The 25,169-nt window shown below is 30.9% G+C and overlaps 1 protein-coding gene across 8 annotated transcripts in view; it reads right to left on the bottom strand.

Annotated features, from left to right (window-relative positions):
- LOC132747561 (uncharacterized) overlaps positions 1-25,169 on the bottom strand; it is a 50,480-nt gene that overhangs the window by 22,370 nt on the left and 2,941 nt on the right. For 2 of the 8 annotated variants that reach the window (XM_060736970.1, XM_060736971.1), the window contains exon 2: positions 23,929-24,104. In XM_060736970.1, the coding sequence (XP_060592953.1) occupies positions 23,929-24,070 (142 nt within the window). In that variant the 5' untranslated portion in view covers positions 24,071-24,104. Of the gene's footprint in view, positions 1-6,441; positions 6,555-8,410; positions 8,536-16,649; positions 16,972-18,216; positions 18,398-23,928; positions 24,105-25,169 lie in introns of those variants that run through there. The other 6 variants (XM_060736974.1, XM_060736975.1, XM_060736972.1 and 3 more) reach the window with 4 other exon arrangements.

The following is a 25,169-nucleotide window of genomic DNA, read 5'->3' as shown; positions in this document are numbered from 1 at the left end:
TAGACACTTGTAAAAAGTTCAACCGGTTTCAATCTATAAACTAAAATCTTTGCAAATATATTATCAAATAATGTAAATATTATTGGGAAAATCAATTGAATTTGTCTTCTTGTAAAAGAAAGCAAGTGTTTTGAGTATATCATTACAACAGATTTAAGTAGTTTATTAAATCATAGATTTACTTTAAATGCCCTTTAAAATAAATACTTGTGAAAACCTTAAGATATCCTGTCCATATGTAAAGGCATGAAGAACCTAAGAATGAAATCGAAAAATGCAAGAAACTTTTAAAATTTGCTACTTTTCAAATATTAACCTTAAAGTTAACTGAAGATAAAACTAATAATGGTATTATAAAGGCATATGGTACTAAACTGGCACTCACACGTTAAAATAAAAAATCAGGCCTAAATATGATCAACATCAATGTGCTAAAATCAGGTAAAATATGATACAATGAAAATATTTTACAGTATATCTTGACAATGTAAATAAACAGAAAAGTGGTAACATCTCAACAGCAAACTGAACAAAACTAGTCATATACTGGATTAGCTATGACTATAAGTGAAGAAGCAATGGGGAATATAACATCTCTTCCACCCCCTAGCACCGTCTAAAGCAGGAGTCAATCTTATCATTACGGAAGAGTAACACCAATATAAAGTTCTTTTCAGCTGCCACAGAGCTTTGTTTATGCTTTTGTATGACAATGACTGCTGATTAAAGCGTCTTAAGAAGAGAAAATTACATCGAACGTCAAGTGCATAAAGCATTATTTATTGGCATTTGATAACAATTTAAGTGTTTTGTAAATGTATTATAATAAAGTGTGCAATAATGCAGCAATAAAGACTATAATAAATCAAACAATAATTGCAATCGAAACAGCCTCTTAAAGGAACTCCGCTGAGGTCCAAAAGTCTAAATGTGTAAAATTTGATAATTGTACAGGATCAAGTGGAACACTTTAAATTAAATCGGAAATCGTTTTATTTTTTGTGCAATTCTTAGCCGGATTTCAGTGAAAATTTTCATTTTTTGGGTAATTTTGCCAATTAAAGATCATCTGTAAAAACAGGTAGAGAGGATGACCTGAACTTTTGCATATAAGTTACTGAAAATTGTACACAAATTTTGGAAAATATATCCAGTCCCATCATGTGAAAAAACTTAAGTTTTTTCCCTTTAAGGATCGTAAAATAGGTAGTGGTTGTAAACTATAATAGTCATTGGCAAACTAAATCCTTGGTTAGTGGTATACGGTTTCATTTCATACTTAACCTAATCGGTATTGCATATGTTCAAATACTTAACAAATCTTGTCTGGCTTTTTACAGTGCATTCCAATGAAAATATTTTAGAATACTCGTGTCAGCTTTTAAAATACGAATTACATTTGACCTTCACCTCCTGATAAGCCGATAAAACCAATCATTTTAAACTTAATTTATCTATAAGTGAAAGTTTTTTATCTAAGGTATTTCTTTTAATTCATACTTCGATAAAAGTCCAACAATATTTTTGATTTAAAATGTTGTTGAAGGCCATCATATAGAAAAGGAAAATCTTATAAAGAATTATTTCTGTGTTTCAGAAGTGTTAGAAAATGTCGTTTTGTTTTTTCTACACTGATGGTTTATTAAGTCTGTGTTAATCTAAAGTCCAATGAAGCCATTTTCTTTTTTAATAAATTTTTTAAAAGAAATAATGCCCGAAAAATTAATTTTAAAATATTTAAAAAAAATTGCTAAAAATTTTAAATTCTTGATGTTTTTTAAAATTGTTTTATTTGCAAATTGTAAATTTATAATTTTCGTGGGTTTAACTTAAAAATTCAAAAAATACGATTTTAAATTAAAAGCAAAATTTTTTTGGAAAGGTAAACAAAATACCCCAAAATAAAAATGTTTTTTGAGAAAAAAAATGATAGCATTTCTGATGCATAATGGGCATTTAATGGTGATCTTTGTCATAATCAGTATCAAATAGTCACCAGATAATTATTCACACATCATTGACATCATTTTTTTTTATTCTTATTTGTTTGAAAATAAAAAATAAAATAAAATTAAAAAAACACATTTTATTAAATCCATAGACTTTCCAATACTTTTCTGTAGAAACGAACATTAAACAAAACAAATCTTCTAGTATGTCTAAATAACTGTGAAACCATTGAGGTAATGGTGGGAATTATCAATAAATATTCGCCAAGCAAGTGCTTTGAACTATTCGATCCACAAATATCGTATAATAACAATACATTAAGTCTCATTAGCCCAATAAACATATTAATGTATTAAAAAAAACGTTTTATCCTCAAAATTAAATAAACTCAAAAGCTTTTCCTATTAGTTTGGTGACTGAATGAAAATTTGAAAAATAAATAAGGCAATTGTTCGACAAATGGAAAATTACTTCACTAGTTTTATCCTTAAAATTGAATAAACTCAAAAGCGTTTTAACCTATTTGTTACATTTTTAAGTGTTTGGTGATTGAAAATGAAAATATAGAAATATAAATGAAGCAATTGTTCGACAAATGGAAAATTACTTTTATTACACTATTGAACATTTATTTATTTTGTTATGATTATTATCAAGAGATTTTGTAATTCAAAAGTTACTGTACTTAAACAACGCTTTTGGTGAATAATATACAGTATATATTTCAATATATCAATTAAAAATATTATTGAATAGACTAAGATCTTTCAAAATATTTATAATAAATGTTTACTTTATCTGAATTATTGATATTAACAAGCTCTTGGTTTGCTTTATAATATTGATGAATGCCGTCACGCGACAATGAGAATCTATCTTTCAGTAGACGAATAAAATCTTATTTTATCATAGTTTAGAGACGTTTCTATAGAAAATAGAAAAAATATGTCAGAGTTAGATCGTATACACAATCATATATGCACAGAGCGGTAACTGGAGTGCAGGTATTAGTTACCTGCACTCACTGTCTGTTAAAGACATGCTAGTGGATTGGCTCATTTATTCTGGGGTTTACTCAGGAAATTATATTCAGTTGCTCGTACATTGGTTCATTTATTCTGCGGTTCAATAGTGTGATGACAATATTTATTCTCAGGGCCTAGATATTTTTATTTCTCCTCTGATCGTATGTCACGCTGGACATTAGTAAAGTAATGTTTAGTGATTAGAGGAACCAACAATTCGTTTTTTTACATTACAAGTGTTCTGTACATTGGTATACTTTGGTTGTGTTTCTTAGTATACTTTGAAGAACTCTAAAGTATTTAAACTAATTTATGTTTCAAAGCTTGGCGGCAATATTTGTCTAAATATCTAAAGTAACAATCATTACCGTCAATGGTATGGCTTCTTAAACAAATATATGGCTTTTTTCACTATAGTGTACGTATCTGTGATTTTTATACGCCCGTTTGAAAAACTGGACGTATTATGGGAACGCCCCTGGCGGGCGGGCATTCGGGCGGTCGGGCATTCTCGGGCGGGCATTCGGGCGGGCGGCGGAGCATATCTCCTACATGTATGGAGGGGTTTTAATGAAACTTCATAGAAATGTTCACCACTATGAGGAGCAGTGTCGCGCACATGAACCAGGTCTCTAGGTCAAAGGTCAAGGTCACACTTAGAGCTCATTGAAAAATGCTTGTCCGGAGCAAAACTTCACATGTATTGAGAGGGCACCAAGATTCGCGTGCAAGGTTCAGGTCAAGGTCATACTAGAAGGTCAAAGTTCAGATAAAAATATGAAGATGTATATATGGACCTTTAGTCATCATTTATTGAGGGATTGTAACACAAATGGTCATTATCAAGACTATGGCTGTGATACATAATAATTTAGGTCAATATATACAAGGTCAAGGTCACTAAAGATGATGAAATATCCAGATTTTGTCCGGAGCATATCTCCTACACGCATGGAGGGATTTTAATGAAATTTCATAGAAATGTTCACCATTATAAGAAGCCATGTCACGCACATGAACTAGGTCTCTAGGTCAAAGGTCAAGGTCACACTTAGAGCTCATTGAAAAAACGTTGTCCGGAGCAAAAACTTCCACATGCATAGAGGGATTTCAGTATAACTTGGCACAAATGTTCACCATTGTGAGGCGGAGTGTCGCGCACAAAATTCAGGTCCCTGCAGCCAAGGTCAAGGTCACACATAGAGGTCAAAGTTTAGATAAAAATATGAAGATGTGTATAGGGACGATTTAATCATCATTTATTGAGGGATTGTAACACAAATGGTCATTATCATGACTACGGCTGTGACACATGTACTTTAGGTCAATATATGCAAGGTCAAGGTCACTAAAGATGGTGAAATATCCAGATTTTGTCTGGAGCATATCTCCTACATGTATGGAAGAATTTTTAAAATACTTTATGGAAATGTTCACCACCATGATATGTATTGCTCCATGCATGATACAGGTCTCCAGGTCAAAGGTCAAGGTCACACTTAGAGCTCATTGAAAAACGCTTGTCCGGAGCAAAACTTCTACATTCATAGGGGGATTTAAATATAACTTGGCACAAATGTTCACCATTGTGAGGCTGAGTGTCGCACGCAAAATTCAGATCCCTGCGACCAAAATCAAGGTTACACATAGAGGTCAAAGTTCAGATAAAAATTTGAAGATGTGTATAGGGACCATTTAGTCATCATTTATTGATGGATTGTAGCACAAATGGTAACTATCATGACTACAGGTGTGACACATTTAATTTAGGTTAATATTTGCAAGGTCAAGGTCACTGGAGATGATTAAATATCCAGATGTTGTCCGGAGCATATTTCTACATGCATGGAGGAATTTTAATGTTATTTATAGAATTGTTCACCACCATGAGGCGTAGTGCCCTGCACATGAACCAAGTCTCTAGGTCAAAGGTGAAGGTCACAGTTAGAGCTCATAGAAAAAACGCTTGCTGGAGCAAAACTTCTACATGCATAGAGGGATTCAATATAATTTGGCACAAATGTTCATCATTGTGAGGCTGAGTGCCGTGCATAGAATTCAGGTCCCTGCGACCAAGGTCAAGGTCACACATCCTGTGCATATCTTCCCTACTGATTTGTTTTAAGGTTCATTTAACAACACAGTGCCAAGAATAAAAACTTGCTTGCTAGATAACACTTATCCATAATGCCCCCATCTCCATCTAAAAGCTTTCGTAAACGGGCGTATTTTGTGACTATGTCACCCTTGTTTTGGGTGGTATTCCCATTAATTTTCGACCGCCACACTTCGCCACTAATCTAAATTTTATTATCTCTATTTACGTCAGTTGAATAAAGTTTCTATTCTAAAGCTATTTATCTTGAAAGGTGTCTCCCTGAACAAGTAAAACCGAAATAAAATCTTTGTCGATCATAGCCATACTATGATGTTTATAAACATAAAAGGAATCCTTCATAAAAAAGATAAATGTCGACTTGGATTGTCATAGTCAGTGTAAATAAAACGCTTCGATTTTTGTCCTTTACAAAATACGAACAACAATTAATCGAGTATCAAATGAATGGATATCATCCTTAAATAGGTTCTTTTCCAATATTTGTACTATAATCGACACTAATATTAATAATTAGTAAAAAAGTATTGTGCAAATTGTAAATGGTATTCTAAATTTTATTGCAATAATTCAAAAGAATAGTTTAATATTTTAGAACAGACTCGATATGTTTAGATTTATTAGGAAACCGAGTATGTCAGAATTAAATCTATTTTAGGCATAAATATTGCATATTTATAATTGAAGTGCTCTTTTGGCGTTGTCATTCTATTAATTTTGCAAATTGTTAAAAAAAAACATAGTTGAAATATCTAAATAAATGAAATGCTTACTCAATTTTGCTTGCCACATTAACAATTATTAAAGTAGTATAGACATTTTGTCCAAAGCTATTAAAATTTGCATCTTGTGATTGCAAAAGTGGTTTTCTTCTTGCACGTTTATAGATAAACCTAAAGTAGAATGGTCATTTATTTGTGTATACGATCAATACTATACAGCATTGAAATATGCTACAGTCATGTCGCCGTTTATGATTTTTATAAAATTATAAATGTCAAATTATATAATTCTGCGAAAACGTAGTTAACATATATCTGACATCCTCAAATTTTAACTGTACGTTGGCATAATTTACATATAAAATTATTTGAGGAAATAAAAAAAGTCCTTATGATGTTTCTATAACCGGTCAAAATATAATGTTAATTTCTAGGAAGAGTTTAATCTAATGTTGCTATAACTTATTGCCCTACCCATTTTTTTTTTGTAATATACTTGTCATTTTTGTGATATTTTTCATACAGCGAAAATCATATGTTTTATCTAGATAAGAATATAAATATTAATACAAGATCAACAATAACAAAAAAAATAGCTATGTCACCAAAAATATATAAGAAGATGTACCTGATCTGCTTATATTAACTCTTCCAATTCACACAAAGAAATTGCCAGCACAATGAAGCCACTATACTATCTAGTATTAAAACTCCTATAACCTGATTTCACTAATTCCCTCAAACAAAACCTTGCTAACGTTACTATCGGATCCATACAAATTATTGGCTGTTCCCAAACACTAAACCCTAAGCAAACAGAGCGCTTTTAACTGCAATTCAAGTCATTTTTATATGCCCGAAAGAATTTCGGACATATTATGTTATACCCCCTGGCGTCCGTCCGTCCGTCCGTCCGTCCGTCCGTTAGCAATTTGGTTTCCGGAGCATAACTTAAGTTCCATTTGGCCCACAATATTCAAACTTCATAGGATGATTGTCCATATTGAGTAGAAGACCCCTATTGATTTTGGGGTCATAAGGTCAAAGGTCAAGGTCACCATGACCTTAAAACTGAAAACAGTTTCCGGAGCATAACTTAAGTTCCATTTGTCCTACAGTGTTCAAACTTCATAGGATGATTGTCCATATTTGGTAGAAGACCCCTAATGATTTTGGGGTCACAGGTCAAAGGTCAAGGTCACTATGACCTTGAAACTGAAAACAGTTTCCAGAGCATAACTTAAGTTCCATTTGGCACAGTGTTCAAACTTCATAGGATGATTGCAATATTGGGTAGAAGACCCCTATTGATTTTGGGGTCACAAGGTCAAAGGTCAAGGTCACTATTACCTTAGAACTGAAAACAGTTTCCGGAGCATAACTTAAGTTCTATTTGGCCCACAGTGTTCAAACTTCATAGGATTATTGTCCATATTGGGTAGAAGACCCCTATTGATTTTGGGGTCACAAGGTCAAAGGTCAAGGTCACTATTACTTAGAAATTGAAAACAGTTTCTTGAGCATAACTTTAGTTCCATTTAGCCCACAATTTTCAAACTTCATAGGATGATTGTCCATATTGGGTAGAAGACCCCTATTGATTTTGGGGTCACAAGGTCAAGGTCACTATTACCTTAAAACTGAAAACAGTTTTCGGAATATAACTTAAGTATCATTTGGCCTACTGTGTTTAAACTTCATAGTATGATTGTCCATATTGGGTAAAAGACCCCTAATGATTTTGGGGTCACAAGGTCAAAGGTCAAGGTCACTTTTACCTTAGAATTGAAAACAGTTTCTGGGACATAACTTAAAAGTTCCATTTGGACCACAATATTGAAACTGCAAAGGAGGATTGTTATTTGAAGGAGGTAATACTTTATTTTAGTCCCATGTCTTACAAATGCTTCATCTTTACTAAAAAAAAAACCACTTTCGGGCATATAATGCTCCGCCTAGCGGTGCTCTTGTTCAATATCCCTTACATCATTAAGCTATTCAGCTTTATTGGTCTCATGTTCCATATAATTACAGCGATTTTTGTAGATAGAATAAATGTATGATAGAAAGGGAATTGCTGTCGATGACAAGACTGTTAAAGAAGTCTTAAACAAATTGCTAAAAGAAAGAGAAGGAATACATTAGATATATCTAGTGAAGAATAATGATTTTGCAGTGATGCACTTTGGGCGATCGTAAAATAACTAATTTAAAGTGACATAATTTTCATTTTTTACAGTGTTAAGTTGAGCTCAATTTGGCTACATATTGACAATTTATATAAGAAATATATATATTTTCTACATAATTATGTTTTGTAAATTTTAATTGATGTTTAAAAATTGAGGTATTATCTTTAAGGCGGTGCTAGGTGGCTTAAGGGATGATTGCATTTACCACTGTCAACCGTTAAACCTAGTCTGAAACAGTATCAATTTTTGCCGTTTAGGGGCATTCTTTAAGGGTTCATTTTCTCTCTATTTTAAAATTCTACAACAGTTTATTGAAAACCAAAAACATAACGTCAATGATAATGAATAAAAGAGCTTAAACTATTCGCTTAGATTTTGCAATAACTTCTGATACAGTTCCGTTACCTGTGATCCGAACAATTTCTAATATCCGGACTCTACATCTGTTTACTGACACTTTATATCCTATTAGCTCATCAAACATGAAATTGCTTTTTTCCCTATTGTCGTCTGCTTCTTTACTAATAGCGTCTGCTCTTTATCTAAAGTCGTCTGCCTTACAAATCATGCAGTGAAAAACTCGCCTGCTTCAATAGGATCTTCGATTTGAATATCGTTTACAGTGGTTTGTATTAGATTACAGCCCAATAAGTTATCTACACGAAATGTTTTAACAACCTCAAAACTGCGTGAATGAATCTAAAAATGTTTTCAATGAAGCCATCTTTACATGCTAATTGGAGCACAATAATTATTCGGCGTCTGTATTGCCTTTTATGCATTGCACTATCACGAGATTAATTCATACTAAATGCCTTCGTTAATATTACGTTTGTCCAAAAATAGTAAACAAATTGTCATAATTATACAGTATCATTTATAAAAATGTGTTGCAACGTTTAAAATGTTACTATACATGAATATTAAGAAGTGCAACATTTTTTACAAATTACTTAATAAGCAAAAATAGATAGTGACAAAAGAAAGTCGTAATATGAAGAGTTGAAACATTTTATGATTACTTTTACGAAATAAATTTCTTTCAAGAAATCTTTTGAAAAAAAAGAACATAGTTTTTCTTGGCCAAATGTAAAGTAATAAATTAATTGCAAAGATTTACTAGACTATTTCCAAATTTACTATGAATTTATATAACATTTATCAGACAAGGCAAATGCAAAATTAATTATAAACAATTGCTGCACATATTTAGAATGAAACCAAAGGTATGAATTTTGAGTAATTAAAAATCAACACAAAGTTACCCAAATAAATAGTTTTTTATGATGCATATATTATCAAAATGACAAAACAATACCTTATATTGTTGCTTTTTTTATATTTTCATATACATGTTTCTAAATATCCATCTGTTATCCCTCAAAAGTATTGACCCGACCCTTGTAGAGGAGATGGTCGCGTCCTATCATTTTATCAAAGTAAATGTACAGGGTTACTAGCATAGTTTGTGTAAGATTGATTTTGTCCAATATATTACCCCTATCTGTCATATATTGGATTAATGGAACAGTTGGAACTTCTAATAAGGTTATCAGTGTTTATTTAAGAATTTTCTCTTTTTCAAGTCCAGACCCCATAGTCATTATACAAAGTGGTATAAACGCACTATAGGAATTTGTTACGTTCTAATGTTTAATAACAATATAGATAGTAAAAACCTAGATTTTGGTAGGCATAACGGGGTATCAGTGTTGCCAAGTGGTGGCTTAAAACAAAATTGTTTTCGATTAAATCTGTAATGTGAAGTGTTTTGTGGAAAAAGAAATGAGAGATATAACAAGTAGGTTAAATCAAAACTTTTATATGAACTTTGACAAAGTTTTTTTTATCTTTAACGTTGATTGAATTGCTGAAAAAACCCGAGACTTTGCAACATATTGTATCATTAACAATCATCAACTACCATTCTTCTCTTTTCATATCTTATAAAGTAAATTGTTGTTAATGGATGGTCTATAATATCATACTAGAATATAATTATCTTGATAGTATTTATTATCACGTTTGGCAACAAATGACGAAATAATCATATACGGATGCTGTTGTACAAAAATAAACACTGAATCTTAGCATTGTATAGCGTTCGCCTGCCCTATTTTGTTGAAACTGTTGCATCCTCGGTTTAATTCAGCTTGTTCATGGATAATAAGGCTTAATGCAAGCTGCGGTCAATGCCCCCTAACACCGGTTTAAGCAAATTTCAACATTTTAACATGAAATGGAGAAATTTTAAAATTAAAAACATATTCAGATGTGTTCACAACAAATTTCAATGGCCCTTAGTGCATAACTATGTATCCACGGACAAAATGTTCCCACAAAAGAGGGGAGATTAAAAGATCGGCTGGATAGTTTAAACGATATCGAATATTGATGTTATTCTAACTTTAAAATTGTTTGCCGTTATATATCTAATAAAGTACTATAATGTATATGATTTACATTGTTGTTTTTATTTATCTATCGCAGAAATTTAGATATTTAAACCGCAAATAAGAATCAATGGATACACAGAAAAGTATCTGTACTGAATGCAATGCTTAAGCCTGTGCTAGGGGGCGTGAAAGGTAACTTGCACTTTCCATTACCGTTAACGGTCAGGAGCCTGCAACATTTTCAGTTTTGTCGTTTTGTGCGTTCTTTATGAATTTTTTGTTATCTCTGTTTTTTATGAATACACATCTTATCAATTAATTAAGCAAAAACATACAGGATTTATATAATGAAAAGTTTAAAAACTTTCATAAGAAGTACAGAAATGAAATTCAAAAGACCCCTCAAATTATTAAGAGCACTTGGTCAAGTTAGTGAATTTTAACATCTAATTATACCAATCTGTTCAATGTATCAACGATTTTTCAATTTCTATCAATGCAATCTCTAACGAATATTTTCTGTTTTATGTACAGCTTTGTAAGAATTATTATAGATTATGATTTGACGAAAATTATCTTTGTCGTAAACAAATTAAGATATTTCTTTGATTAAATAAAATAGAAAGCGCCGAGCGACAAAAGAGAAAATACTATTTTTCATATATTTTGTAACAATTCAATGAAAGTATTATTATAACGTAAAACTATCAATATTGGTTGAAACAAACGTCAACGGCAAAGATTTTTAGCTGATGTATGTGTATAAGAAATATCCATGTTCGCAATTTTGCATAACAATATTACGACAACATGTAAAATGTAGTGCCATGACAAAACCAACACAGTGCGTTTGCGACCAGCATTGATCCTGATCAGACTGCGCAGTCTGATCAGGACCGATGCTGTTCGCTTACAACTCTATTACAAGTAGAGAAACTGATAGCGAACAGCATGGATCCTGATCAGACTACGCGGATGCGCAGGCTGGTCTGGATCCGTGCTGGTCGCAAAAGCACTATGTTGGTTTTGTCATGGCGCGGCTCAAATATAATGACAGTGATATAATAATTTGATATTTCACACGATGGTACAATAAATGTCACACAGTCATTGCCCTATTATTATGTAAAGATATGGTTATTCTTCACGTTTATTTACATACTTTATTTACATCATTGAAATAATTCACCCAATATGTCATCAAAATAAATTAAACGATTATGTTGAAGATTTAGCAGTTAAAAAGAAAACCAACTTTATTGAAGATAATATAGTCCGTGATTTAAAGCATTGAGTTCTTAACCTTTGAATATAGACACTTGTAAAAAGTTCAACCGGTTTCGATCTATAAACTGAAATCTTTGCAAATATATTATTAAATAATGTAAATATTATTGGGAAAATCAATTGAATTTGTCTTCTTGTAAAAGAAAGGAAGTGTTTCTGAACACATCATTACAAAAGATATAAGTAGTTTATTAAATTATGGCTCTTTAAAAATACTTGTGAAAATCTTTAAGATATTCTTACCTATATATATATGTGTAAACGAACCTAAAAAATGAAATCGGAAAATGGAAGAAACTGTTAAAGTTTGTTAGTTTTCAAACAATCATAAAGTTAACTGGAGATAAAACTTATAATGGGCCTAGAAAGGCATTAGATACTAAACTGGCACTCATATGTTAAAATAAAAATGTCAGACCTAAAAACGATCAACATCAATGTGCAAAAACAGGTAAAACATGATACAATGGACATATTTTACAGTATTTCTTGACAAAGTAAATCAACAAAGTAGTGGTAACCTCTCAACAGCAATCTGAAGAGAATCAGTCATATAAGTCTGATAGGTTTTCTAGTGTAGAAACAATGGAGAATATAACATCTCCCGCCCCTAGCACGGTCTTATGCAAAGGCCAATCTTATCATTAAGGAAACGTTACTTTACGAAGTCTTTTCAGCTGCCACAGAGCTTGGTATATGCTTTTGTATGACAATGACTGCTGATTAAAGCGTCTTAAGAAAAGAAAATTACATCTGACGTCAAGTGCAGAAAGCATTTTTTATTGGCATTTAATAACAATTTAAGTGTATTGTAAATGTATTATAATAAAGTGTGCAATAATGCAGCAATAAAGACTATAATAAATCAAACAATAATTGCAATCGAAACAGCCTCTTAAAGGAACTCCGCTGAGATCCAAAAGTCTAAATGTATAAAATTTGAAAATCGTACAAGATCAAGTGGAACGCTTAAAATTAAATCGAAAATCGGTTTAATTTTGTGCAATTCTTAGCCGGATTTCAGTGAAAATTTTCATTTTTTGGGTAATTTTGCCAATGAAAATGATCATCTGTGAAAAAAACAGGTAGAGAGGATGACCTGAACATTTGCATATAAGTTATTGATCCAGACCTGCATAAAATTGTACACAAATTTCGGAAAATGTATCCAGTCTCATAATGTCAAAATACTTTAGTTTTTTCCCTTTAAATTGACATTATGCTCATATTTTCATAGTCAAGTTGACCTGAATTGACTTTTTTTTTCAAAAGATTGACTTTAAAAATGGTGTTTGACCAACAGTTTATTTTGGAAAATGTGTAGGATAAAATTTAAAATCTACCTAAACTATAAAAAAAGACTGCCCCACTCTTTTTACAAACTATACGTTTCAGGTAAGTTCTAATTGTTATTTACAGGTATTCTGTTTCGATCCGGGGGTTATTTATTGTTTATTTGAAGTAAATAAAAAATTAAAAGGAATTATGGCAATATAAAAACTAATTTTGACTTTCACCTGTTCACCCACTGTATTCCCTTGAATGGGCATAATGTCACTTTAAGGATCACCAAATAGGAAGTGGATGTAAACTATAGCTACAAATATAATAGTCATTGGCAAACTAATTTTTTGGTTAGTGGTATATGGTTTCATTTCATACTTAACCTTATCGGTATTGCATATGTTCAAATACTTTACAAATCTTATCAGGCTTTTTACAGTGCATTCCAATGAAAATATTTTAGAATACTCATGTAAGCTTTTAAAATACGAATTACATTTGACCTTCACCTTTTGATAAGCCGATAAAACCAATCATTTTAAACTTAATTTATCTATAAATGAAAGTTTCAAACAATTGTACAAACATAATATAACACAAATAGATATAGTACATGTTTTCCAGTATGTGCTTTATTAAAGTTTTGCTCTATACCTATCCTATGACAGTTGTTGTTGTTTTATATATATATATATATATATATATATATATATATATATATATATATATATATATATATATATATATATATATATATATATATATATATATATATATATATATATACAATGTATATATATATATTAGAGAAGAGTACTACACCGACGATTGAAAATAGGTCTCTCCTTTTCCTTTTTCTATAAAGATATATCATTTAACAAAATGTCAATAGAAATCAAATGTTTAAGACACGTGCTTTGTTTGTGCAAATACAACTTTTCAATATAATGGGAATAAATCATGCAATCAATGCATTTGTAAAAGCCACTTAAAGAAATTCAAATTAAAACATGAAGTGGCTTTAAAACATTCAACTGCAATGATCATAAAATACACAAGTATCATTAACAAACAAAAACGCCATTCTTAACATGGCTTTGTCATTTTTTTCTGTTCTGTTTGACTTTTAATTAATTCACTTAGATATCATATAAAGCGATAAATTTTCTATTTCATGATTCGAACATTTTAACTAGATCTAGTATTTTATCAAAAGTTTTCAATAAATTTAAATGTTACGTCTTATTAAAGTCTTATGCCGAAAAAGTTGCCAAGTCCTTCCCTTTTAATGTTTTTTGTTATATGTGTGTGTCCATCGTGATTATTTAAACTAATACTTTTACTTTTTTCGATTGAAAAATGTTTAAAACGGTGCTAGCGGCGTGAGTGATGTTCCACTAACTATTAATCATCAATAGACACAATTTAGCTTTCAAAAGTTCTGTTTTCAAAGATTTGGGGTATTTCTCTTGCCCATATTTATAAGACCTAACCATCAACTTTGTGTCAGTTAATTTTGAAGACTAGAAACCTACGTTGATGTATTACAATGTGTGCTCTCTTTCCGTACCTTGCACGGAATTATTCAGCAAAAGATCATAACAGATATAAATACAAATAATGTTTGCTACTTCAGCAAATGAAACATTTCAATGAAATGACAAAATAAAAATGCAATTTTCGGTTAAAAGTGTGCCATTGTTTGACCCGTATTATCAAACATTTCTGTCTGACACCATTTGTCTATTCACAATTGTTCACATTCAGTATTAGATAACTATTTTATTACTATAATTCAAAATGATTTAGATAAAATTTTCTACTTCAACGGTCATCTATTCAAAATTCAACGAGTATAAAACGTTAAGGTGTAATAATAAGTAAAAAGGAATATCTTCTGAATAAAAGGTACACGTATTATCACAAAGGGTAATTGTTTGCAAAGGATATATATCTGAAGAAGACCGATCAAATCAAATATATTTGAAAAATTCGTATTATTACCCATACATCATTTTCTGACAAAGAATTGTGTGATATTTTTACGATTGCAGTAAAATGGTCACGAAAACTTAAAAGGCGCCCAAAATAGCAGTAATGAAATTGTTGAAGTTTCGGCTTAACTGAGCTTGTTCATGGACGGATGTGGTAAATTGTATCTACCACCCATGTCCATTTATCAGAAATTAGCATTGACATAAAATTGACATGATAAAAGTTAGAAACATTTGCCAATGATGAAGAAGCTAAACAAATGTTTCAGATTGAAATAATGAAATTCTTTTATGAGTTTCACATCTGCAGCCTACCAAACTTTTGAAAATGTAATAGAACAAATGGACAAATGTAAATGACATGCTTTTTATTGTTTAAGTGACATTATGCCCATCTAAGTACAACTGGTCAGAGAATAGGTAAAAATAAAGATAACATAACAGTTTGCCAAAATTATGGTCAATTTTATGCTTTATTTTGAAAAAATACTCAATAATTCACGTGACCAACCGAAATTCCTTTAAATACGACGTACGTCGTACTATTCAGAATGTATCGGTAACTTCCAATTCTTAAAAAGAGAGAGGAGCTCTCTTTATAATTTAGGTGTTTTTATATATTGTATCATAAATATTTCCATTATCAAATATTGGTAAGTCATCATTATAATAGCCAATCTTTTTAAATATATTAATAATTCAACTCAACTTGACAGCGAAAAATTATGCACACCATGTCTCTTTAATACATTATTACTGTATAAGATTAAAATCGTTGAACAGCGTAAAATTTAGTTTCGTTTAATATAAAAAAGTTTAACTCACAAATTATTTAAATCCCAAAAAGTTCAACAACTTCCCGATTTTAATAACTTTGTAGCTTATGCAAACTAATTTATATTTTGTAGGATTTAAATTTATGAATAGCATCAGCTGATAGCATCAACATATTAAACTTTTAAGCCCTATATTGACAGGTATTTTGGCAAGTTTAAAATTCATTTTACTTTATAATTTGAAATTGAAATACACTAAAATGTACTTTCATTTCAATGAACATTAAATATAACCATTTTACGTATTATTTTGTGACAGATTTTATGTATGTATTTCATTTCTAAATTTCAAACTCGTTATTTTTACCTCGCTATCTTTTTAATCTTATACACATTTGAAGATTAAAAATTGTCAATTTTAGTTGTTTAAGCCCGATTGTGCTGGAAGCTATAAGCTGATAGATATAGTTTACTTTTACATTTTTGCCAAATGAAACTACGGCTTGGTCCTGACTGAGTTTGCACCCATTGGTCCAAGAATCTTGATATCCACGTTTCTTTGTATATATTTTCATAGTTGTGGACCTTAAATATTCATATTTTCATACAAACCAAATGCCATATGAGTATAAACATATCGTTGTATATATTTTATTATAGATTAAGACCTTAAATTATATTATATTATATTTTCGAACAGGACAAAATGGCATACAAGTATATTTGTATATTTTCATAGATTAGGACCATAACTATTTAAATTTTCGAATAAAACAAAATGGCATACAAATACAAACATATATTTGTATATTTTCATAGATTAGGACCATAACTTTTTAATTTTGCGTACAAAACAAAATGGCATACAAGTATAATCATATTTTGTAATAAAATGAAACAACCATACCTTATAAAACTTTAATCTATTCCCTTTACAGCAAATATTCGGTATCCTTGTTGTTTTTCTTCTCTATCTCAGAGTATCTTATCGATACAATTTCTATAAAACACTATATTCCTAACTTTTCTTTTCTTACAGATTTGTTCACGCTATCACTATTTTCTATTAGACTCTCATTGTCAACAAGATTCACATAAAATGTCTTGACAAATCTAAATCTCTCTCAACGAGCTGTCTCTAAAATCAATTTTAAATAAATTTTCATTTATAATAGGAAATATCTTGTAGAGGGAACCGATTAAATGTAATGTCTGTGGTGTCAGTCTTGGTAATAAAATATTCGCTAATGGTCGTTCCTTTTTTGGATCTTAAAGAAGTAATTCTTAACATAAATAAAAATATGATATTATTTACATAAAGCCAAATATTGACAATAAATCTAATATAATAATAGAATGGATAGATTACGCATATTTATACAAATTATTGATGTATTATATAACATTTAAATAATTTTATACAATGATACACAAATACCAAGATTTATAAGCTATAAATAACCACGGAAAAATCCATTTAAAGCCCTCAGACAGATTTTAAAATCATTATACGTAAAATTGTATGATTCGCAATAATAAACTCTTTTTTGCCAAGGATTTATACACTTGTTTATTGATTGAAACTGCCATTTTTGCAGAAGTAATATTTTCGTATTTGAAAAATATTCATATTGCATTATTCATCTTGAATAATAAATATTTCATATCCATTACAACTGTTAGAATAACTTTTACTGCTAAATGTCTTTAAAAAGAAAGGCCTGTCTTTTGTCATTTTTTGGACACATCAAATAGAGAGAAAAATAGACTACATTAAGGCTCGCTTTGATTGAGCCTGTTCATGGGCGATAATGGAAAGTAAAAGTTACCGTCAATGCGCCCCCCTAGCACCGGCTTAAGCAGAATTCAACATTTAACATGAACATAAGATGTGTCCATATGGCAGTGGCAGATATCATGGAACCTTCAATGTGCCATGTCACACTGCAAGGAGGTGCAGACTGGGCTAGCTCTATACTGGTTGGCAAAGGATAAACACGCTCAATTCCGCCAGAGTAAGGATAAAAGAACTAACAGTAAATCATTTGTATCTTTATTAGTTATAAAGATTTTAAAGGTTATATGGCCCTATATAAATGGTTGTTTGCATGATTTGAGCCGCTAGGACATGGTTATATTGTAAAGAAACGTTTATATAACGGCCATATTGCCTGTCAAGAATATTTGTAACGAATTTATAACACAGCAAAATAACTCTTTAGAGGAAATTTGTGATTTCTTGACAAACTGACAGCAGAAGCGACGTTACAAACGTGCAGTATTATAAAAACAATATGAACGTCACGATTATCCAATGAAAAGCGTCGTTACAAATAAGCAGTGTTATGATAGTTTATATAAATATTGATATTCTGTTCCCATCTATCAAATCTTACAAAGTGGCATCATAACGTTAAAATATGCCAAAAAATTTAACCTTGATATTAAAACTGAATACTAAAATTTCATAATACCTCTCTCTCGATATGTTCCGTTTAGAAGTTTATCAATTCAACAATTTTTTGTATCCTCTTTGAGATACTCTAAAAAAATTAATTCCTTCTAGTATACATAACATGAATCCATACACAAACTTTCTTGCACGAATTTCACTCGTTTGATAAGAATGTATATGTTTTATACCTATATACACTAAAAGATAAATGTTAGGTTAAACACCCCTAATATAATTGCCAATATTTATTCAAGGTATTTCACTATCAGAGTCGTTTTCACTGACACAAAGCCACGCTATGATAACATTTTTATCACTTTTTTCTGCCCCTGATATATCCGCCCTTATATAATACCTATTTATCTTTTTCAATCCAAAAAGATAATGTAACAAAATCAATGCAGATCTATCTTGTTCCACATTTTTTTTATAGAAATTTTCAAATTTTAAAACTTAAAGTGTTTTCTTTTTAATTTAATATCATACTAGATAGAAAAATATGTTTCGCCTTCGAAGTAAAATAACTTGTTCTACATTTGGTTAAAATTAAAAACAGTTGGACAGGTTTAAAACATATTTATTTCAGCTCGACTGCGAAACAAGTTCTTGCAACATATATTAATCATTTTCGAGTCCACTACCTGGAACCAACCAGTACTGGTGTCATATGAAGAAACATGGTCGTGACCCGATTTAGGCTCGAAAGCATGATCCCTGCGTTGAGAGGACTATGTCCCGTCTTATATTTATCAGGAAATACATATTTCCATATCCACTTTTATGTAATAACATGCCTTATGAAAATTCAAGAATATGTCTAAATTAACGCAATTGCAAAATAAAAATGAGCTGTTTTCTGAAATACATGACGCACGAGACTTATTTAACATCTTATAATACAGAACAGAACATGAATTAATTTTTAGACTTTAGAATTTCGTTACTCATTCATAACCTGATTATACATAATTGTGTGAAAGTCAAACAATACAATTATAATATAAAATATTGAAAATAACAAAATGTTGTTCAAACGAAAAATGAGGCTATAGAAATAATATAAAATATATAATTTACTGAAACTTAAAAATTGTTGTTATTACAAAACTATTTCATGTTACCAAGCCTAAGCCTACCACAGAAAATGTCTAAAACATGTCGAATAGTAAATTCTTTCATATTCAAAGTTTCATATACTACCTTAAAATATAATAATATTTTCCTCTTCTTTTCTATTTTATTTTATTCAACTAATCTGGGGGGTGGGGTAGCTTTTAGTTGAAGACGTAATATCGTCACGTCCTGCTCTGACAGATGACATAAGTTAGGGATTTGTTAACTTTTTTTTCAATGTTTTCATTTTATAAATAACACAATTTTAGTTGAAACGATATAAAAAGTTGATTATTATACATGATTTTTTAACAACATCACGTCGATAATGTATCAACGAATCTTCTTAATCAACAATTGATATTTTACACGTTTATAAAAACATCTCCTCTAAAATGGTATAATTAGATATCTAGCGACGAAAGATTTTAACATGTTCAGAGGATTAAAATATTTTGACAAAAAGCGTTTAAGATATTTAAAGTTCTTCAAATCTTACAATTGAAGTTTAACCCGTGCATATTTTTCGAGGTATTAGATGTACAAATAAGCCGCGTCACGACAAAACCAACATAATGGGTTTGCGACCAGCATGGATCCAGACCAGTCTGCGCATCTGCGCAGTCTGATCAGGATCCATGCTGTTCGCTATCAGTTTTTCTACTTGTTATAGGGTCTGTAATCGAACAGCATGGATCCTAATCAGACTGCGCGGATGCGCAGGCTGGTCTGGATCCATGCTGGTCGCAATCCCATTATGTTGGTTTTGTCGTGACGCAGCTCAAATAAGTGTCTTTGTTAAGTTGGAGGAATAGGTTTTCAAATTACGCAATGAATACAAAAAAGATAAATAAGTAGGGGGTTGAATGAATCGAAATGATACTTCAAATCTGGGTTTAAGATTTCGATCAATATTTAAAATCAAATTATGCTTTTATAAACGGTTCATTTATATAATATACCATCTTGATATGCCGTTTTATTACAAAGGACGATATTATGATTGTTATTGAATAAATATTTGTTTGTTATATTACAGCATGTAGGGGCGCGCTTAATATGTTAAATACCAGACGGAAGATTAATCTTTATCTTTTTTTAAACATGATATTGTTATTCATATATTAAATGTCTGTATTTTTTGTAATACATGTATATCTAAATGTGCAGTTTGCCCAAGGCTTGCCAATGTAGTTTTATAAATATATATTTGTAATTTTGGCATCTAATTGTTCCTTCTATTTTTGTGCAAAATTTGCACGTGTTTTATCATATTTAGTGATGAGTTAATGCTAAAAGAGTGGCGATGATGTTAGTGGTTTTCACTCCGGATCGTGACAGTAAGCCATGTTAGGCCACAATGAATTTACCAGAGCACTGTTCAGCCACCGCATCGTTCCTGGACAGGCTGTCAAGCAGTTTACCAGTACTAGTTCCCGTCACTTTCGCAAGAAACTGCTCACTTTTGTACATGCCAAAGAAGAGGTACAATGCGAATGACCATAGAATAGATTTCATGATCAATCACAACGAAAGTGACCTGCACCGTCCGGGAATCGAACCCGGGTCGCCGGGTTTACACTCCAACGCTCTAGCTATGGTGCTACCCAGGCAAATCTTTGACCGGGTGCAAAAATATTTCATTTTTGTACATGTAAGGAAAATCATACACATTTAATAACACAGTGTTTTATTAAAAAGTTCAACTCAAATGCATGCTCATGCAGAGGGGTAATTATGTGGGAGAAAAATGCATATGTAACGTAGAATACACGGGAGATAACTGCGTTAGTTTTTAGGTTATTTTACTAGTTTCGATTAGCTCCCTTCCTCACAAGAATCCAGAAAAGCCATTTTTATTTGTGCCTTCTGAATAAATAATATCTTTGAATATTTATAAATTTGTTCTTAAAGAAAATATTTTGACGCTATATTTAAAACATGTGACGTAATCATTATAAAGTGACGTAACCACTAAAATGTGACCACTGACAATAAGTACGGAAAAAAAATCAGGCGAATTAAGCTAGTTATAATGTAGGGCAGCATTTTTTGTTGATGCGTGTTAGAATCGAAAAATATATCCAAATCGGTGATTTTATTGCTAGATAAACACTGTTTGTCGTTCGGATGCCATCTTTATATCACTCGGGCTACGCCTCGTATTTTAATTCCCGCATCCAAAACCCCAAAACAGTGATGTTATTGAGCAATAAAATCCAGTTTGGATATTTATTTTTTTTAAAAAAAAATTTTTGAAATTTATAAATGGTTTTTAAAGAAATTATTTTACAAAGATTGTCAGTATAGATTTTCTCTTGAACTTGATTTGATGCATGTATATATTTTGTCTTTACATGGTCTTTTATATGATATAATATATGGTCTCTAACTGAAATTAGCTGGATCAATCATTATGTTAATAAATCTGTTACCTTAGCTAGTGAGCGGTTCACAGTACTTTGGATTTATCCAATTTTTTGGTGAGATAAATCAAACAAGTATTATTTTGTCCAAAAGTGCTAAACGTTTGTTTTTCAGTTAAATTGAAAATAATACTGGTAAATTAAATTTTAGGAGGAACACAGCTATGGAATTACATACAGGGTTGGCATAAGAACAATCCGAGAGAGTTTTGTTATTGCCCTTATTGTGAAACTGTTAAAGAGGATGACCTTGAACATGTACCGCAAGAAACCACTAACAGCTTGATTATAATGTTGTTTTTTCATCTTAAACATAAAAGTCCATTTACATTGTACACAAATAAGACTTGCTATGCCGACAAAAAAACCCGGGTATTGTATCAAAATCGAAAAGAATGCAGCGATTTTTATTTGGTACTATAGGTAGGCGCAATGTGCTTAGGTTCACGCGTGCGCATTGTGCTACAGGTGTCCGCCTTTTTATATCTACGTCGGTAAGATGGTTACCAAGTTTGAAACGCATTTATTATATCATGTTTATTTATTTACTTACGCTCGTATTTATTTATTTATTTATTTATTTGTTTATTTATTTATTTATTTTTTTCCAGGAATCTTTGATTTTGGAATGTATTTCCTAACTAGATAATGCTTGGCTAACTTAGACATGATCTTGTAAATAAAAAAAAAACCTATAAAGTAAACAAGGGAACAACAAATAAGCAATCAGCACAACTTGTGTCTCATGTTTCTTAAGAGAATATATGAGCCGAGTCACGACAAAACCAACATAATGGCTTTGCGACCAGCATGGATCCAGACCAGCCTGCGCATATCCGCGCAGTCTGATCAGGATCCATGCTGTTCGCTTACAAACCCTATTACAAGTAGAGAAACAGATAGCGAACAGCATGGATCCTGATCAGACTGCGCGGATGCGCAGGCTGGTCTGGACCCATGCTGGTCACAAACGCACTGTGTTGGTTTTGTCATGACGCGGCTCATATGTTTTTAAATGGGCCTGAATGTAACAACTTTTGAACAGTATGATTCTCATGGTCTCATGTTGTATTTACTGCCAGCCATTTTGACTTTTCACCCTTTTACAATTTAATTTAAATTCTTTGCTTTTTTGATCGATTATGTAAAATTGCGGTGACAATATGAAGATTTATTTTCTAATATTTTACTAATACATTTCGACTTTGTTCTTAAATTGACAGACACATTGCAAACACTTAACTTACGTTGTTAAAATAAGGCGCACACCTGTGGCACCATGCGAACACCTGCAGCACCGGACAAGAATAATGATTAATTGTTTCTCTATTACTCCTTGACAATCATAGTTTACTATAGGAGCTGTCTGTAGTAAATATAAGTTTTTTTTTATCAAACATGAAAGGTTAAATTACTTTGATGTATAAAATTAAACGTTTATATCAAGATGCACGCTGTTTTAAGCAAAACGGCTCGTACAGTTTCGCACTTTATATATATTTATTGATTTATCTTTTTTAGAAATATTGGGTTACTTGTCTGTGTTTTGATTAATTGATTGATTGATTGATTTCTATGTTTGTGCTTAAAGGTGGCACTTGAAGTTTTTTAACGGTAGATTGCACATTCCTATACCGTCCATGAACAGGCTCAATCAAACCGAGTCTTCAACATTTTTGAATTTGCCGTTTTGGGCGTTCTTTAGGGATTCTGGGTGAAATTAACGTACATTTAAAGCCAGAATAATCTTCTTATTCTTATTACTTTAAATAGTCTAAATGTTTCTTTCTTTGTTTCTTTTCTTTTTTTCATACTTTCTATCTTTCTTTATTTCTTTATTTCTACTTTCTTTCTTTCTTTCTTTCTTTCTTTCTTTCTTGTGCTCTCTTTTATGATGATATGACTTTATAATAGTCCTTATTTATGTTTCTGAAAAAATTCATCAACTGGAAGTTTTAATTATTAGTAATGTATGGTATTAAACTTTCACTATTAAAAAATGCTTAGCGTAACGAATCATGGCCACCCGTGTATATGATTGAAAGTTGACACTGGTAATCCTTGCCATACAGATGATTGTGAATTACATTTTTGATGTTATTTTATATGTGTTTGGGAAGGAGATTTATCACGCAATACAATGAAGCAAAACTTAATCAAAACATAAAGTTTTTTAGCATAGTTATACTTACTTTTACTTTGATTTTGAAGGAGTTGACTTCGTTTTGTCAGCCATGGTAGGACGTTTTCGATTTGTTGATTTTCCCGTTTGAATGGCGGTTGTGAAATTATCCGTATCAACTCGAGTACGACCTCGTTAGTTTTGCTCGCCATATCTGAATCAAAACAAATTCAGTACCTCAGAAACCTGAAAAAAAGTATCAGCATATTCAAATTGAAGTATGGAATGAATTTATTTTAAAGCTGAATACTTTTAGTCAAATAGTAGTATCCGAATCGAAATACTCTATTATGAAGTATGAATGTATAAAGCATGACGACATGTATTCGATTAAGAAGTATAAATATATATAAATATATAAAGCATGCCAACATGTATTCGATTAAGAAGTATGAATGTATAAAGCATAACTACATGTGTTCGATTATATGAAGAATGAAGCATTATATAAAGTATGACTACATGTATTCGATTATAAAGTATGAATATATAAAGCATAACTACATGTATTCGATTATAAAGTATGAATATATAAAGCATAACTACATGAATCCCATTATGAAGTTTTAATATATAAAGCATGACTATATGTATTCGATTATGTACATGCACAAATATTCGATTAGAAAACGTGGAAATTCGATAATGATGGATAAATATTCGATTAAAATCATGAATATTCGACTATGCGTGAATATGTTCGATTATGAATTCTTAAATGTGATAGTAAAACATTATGAGGTATGTATTAAATATAAGATATACCTGGAAATACTGCCATATTTAAATGCACATCAACTATCAATTTTCACACAAAAACGTTGTTTATCCAGAAAATCATGTTGTTGTTGTCTTTTTAATTTAGTGTTCGGATGCATTAAAATTTCCAACCTTTTGAAATTTCCAACATGAAATTTCCAACTTTATTAAATTTCAAACTTTATTAAATTTCCAGCCTTGTTCTTTTAACTTTAAACGATTCTTAAACTTAATTCCCCAATTCTGAATTAGAATCGATAATGTTTAAATCAAATAATTATCCTTCTTAGTTATAAATGCTATAAAACTGTTGTTCATGAAAATTAGATGTGTATATATGCACGTTCAATAACTAACTAATAATCAGTACAAAAATCTTGAATGGGTATAATATCATAATGCCATAGAAAATCAAATATTTGTCTTCCATGTTTGTAAGGGTGTAATATTAGTGACATTTCAGTGCTAGATTTACATTTCGTTTATCAAAAA

The sequence above is a fragment of the Ruditapes philippinarum genome, unplaced genomic scaffold (assembly GCF_026571515.1).
Source record: "Ruditapes philippinarum isolate M1 unplaced genomic scaffold, ASM2657151v2 ctg205_1_1_1_1, whole genome shotgun sequence".
NCBI classification, from domain to species: Eukaryota; Metazoa; Mollusca; class Bivalvia; order Venerida; family Veneridae; genus Ruditapes; species Ruditapes philippinarum.
The sequence above is the reverse complement of the archived record's forward strand: the minus strand, read 5'-3'. Positions and strand labels throughout refer to the sequence as shown.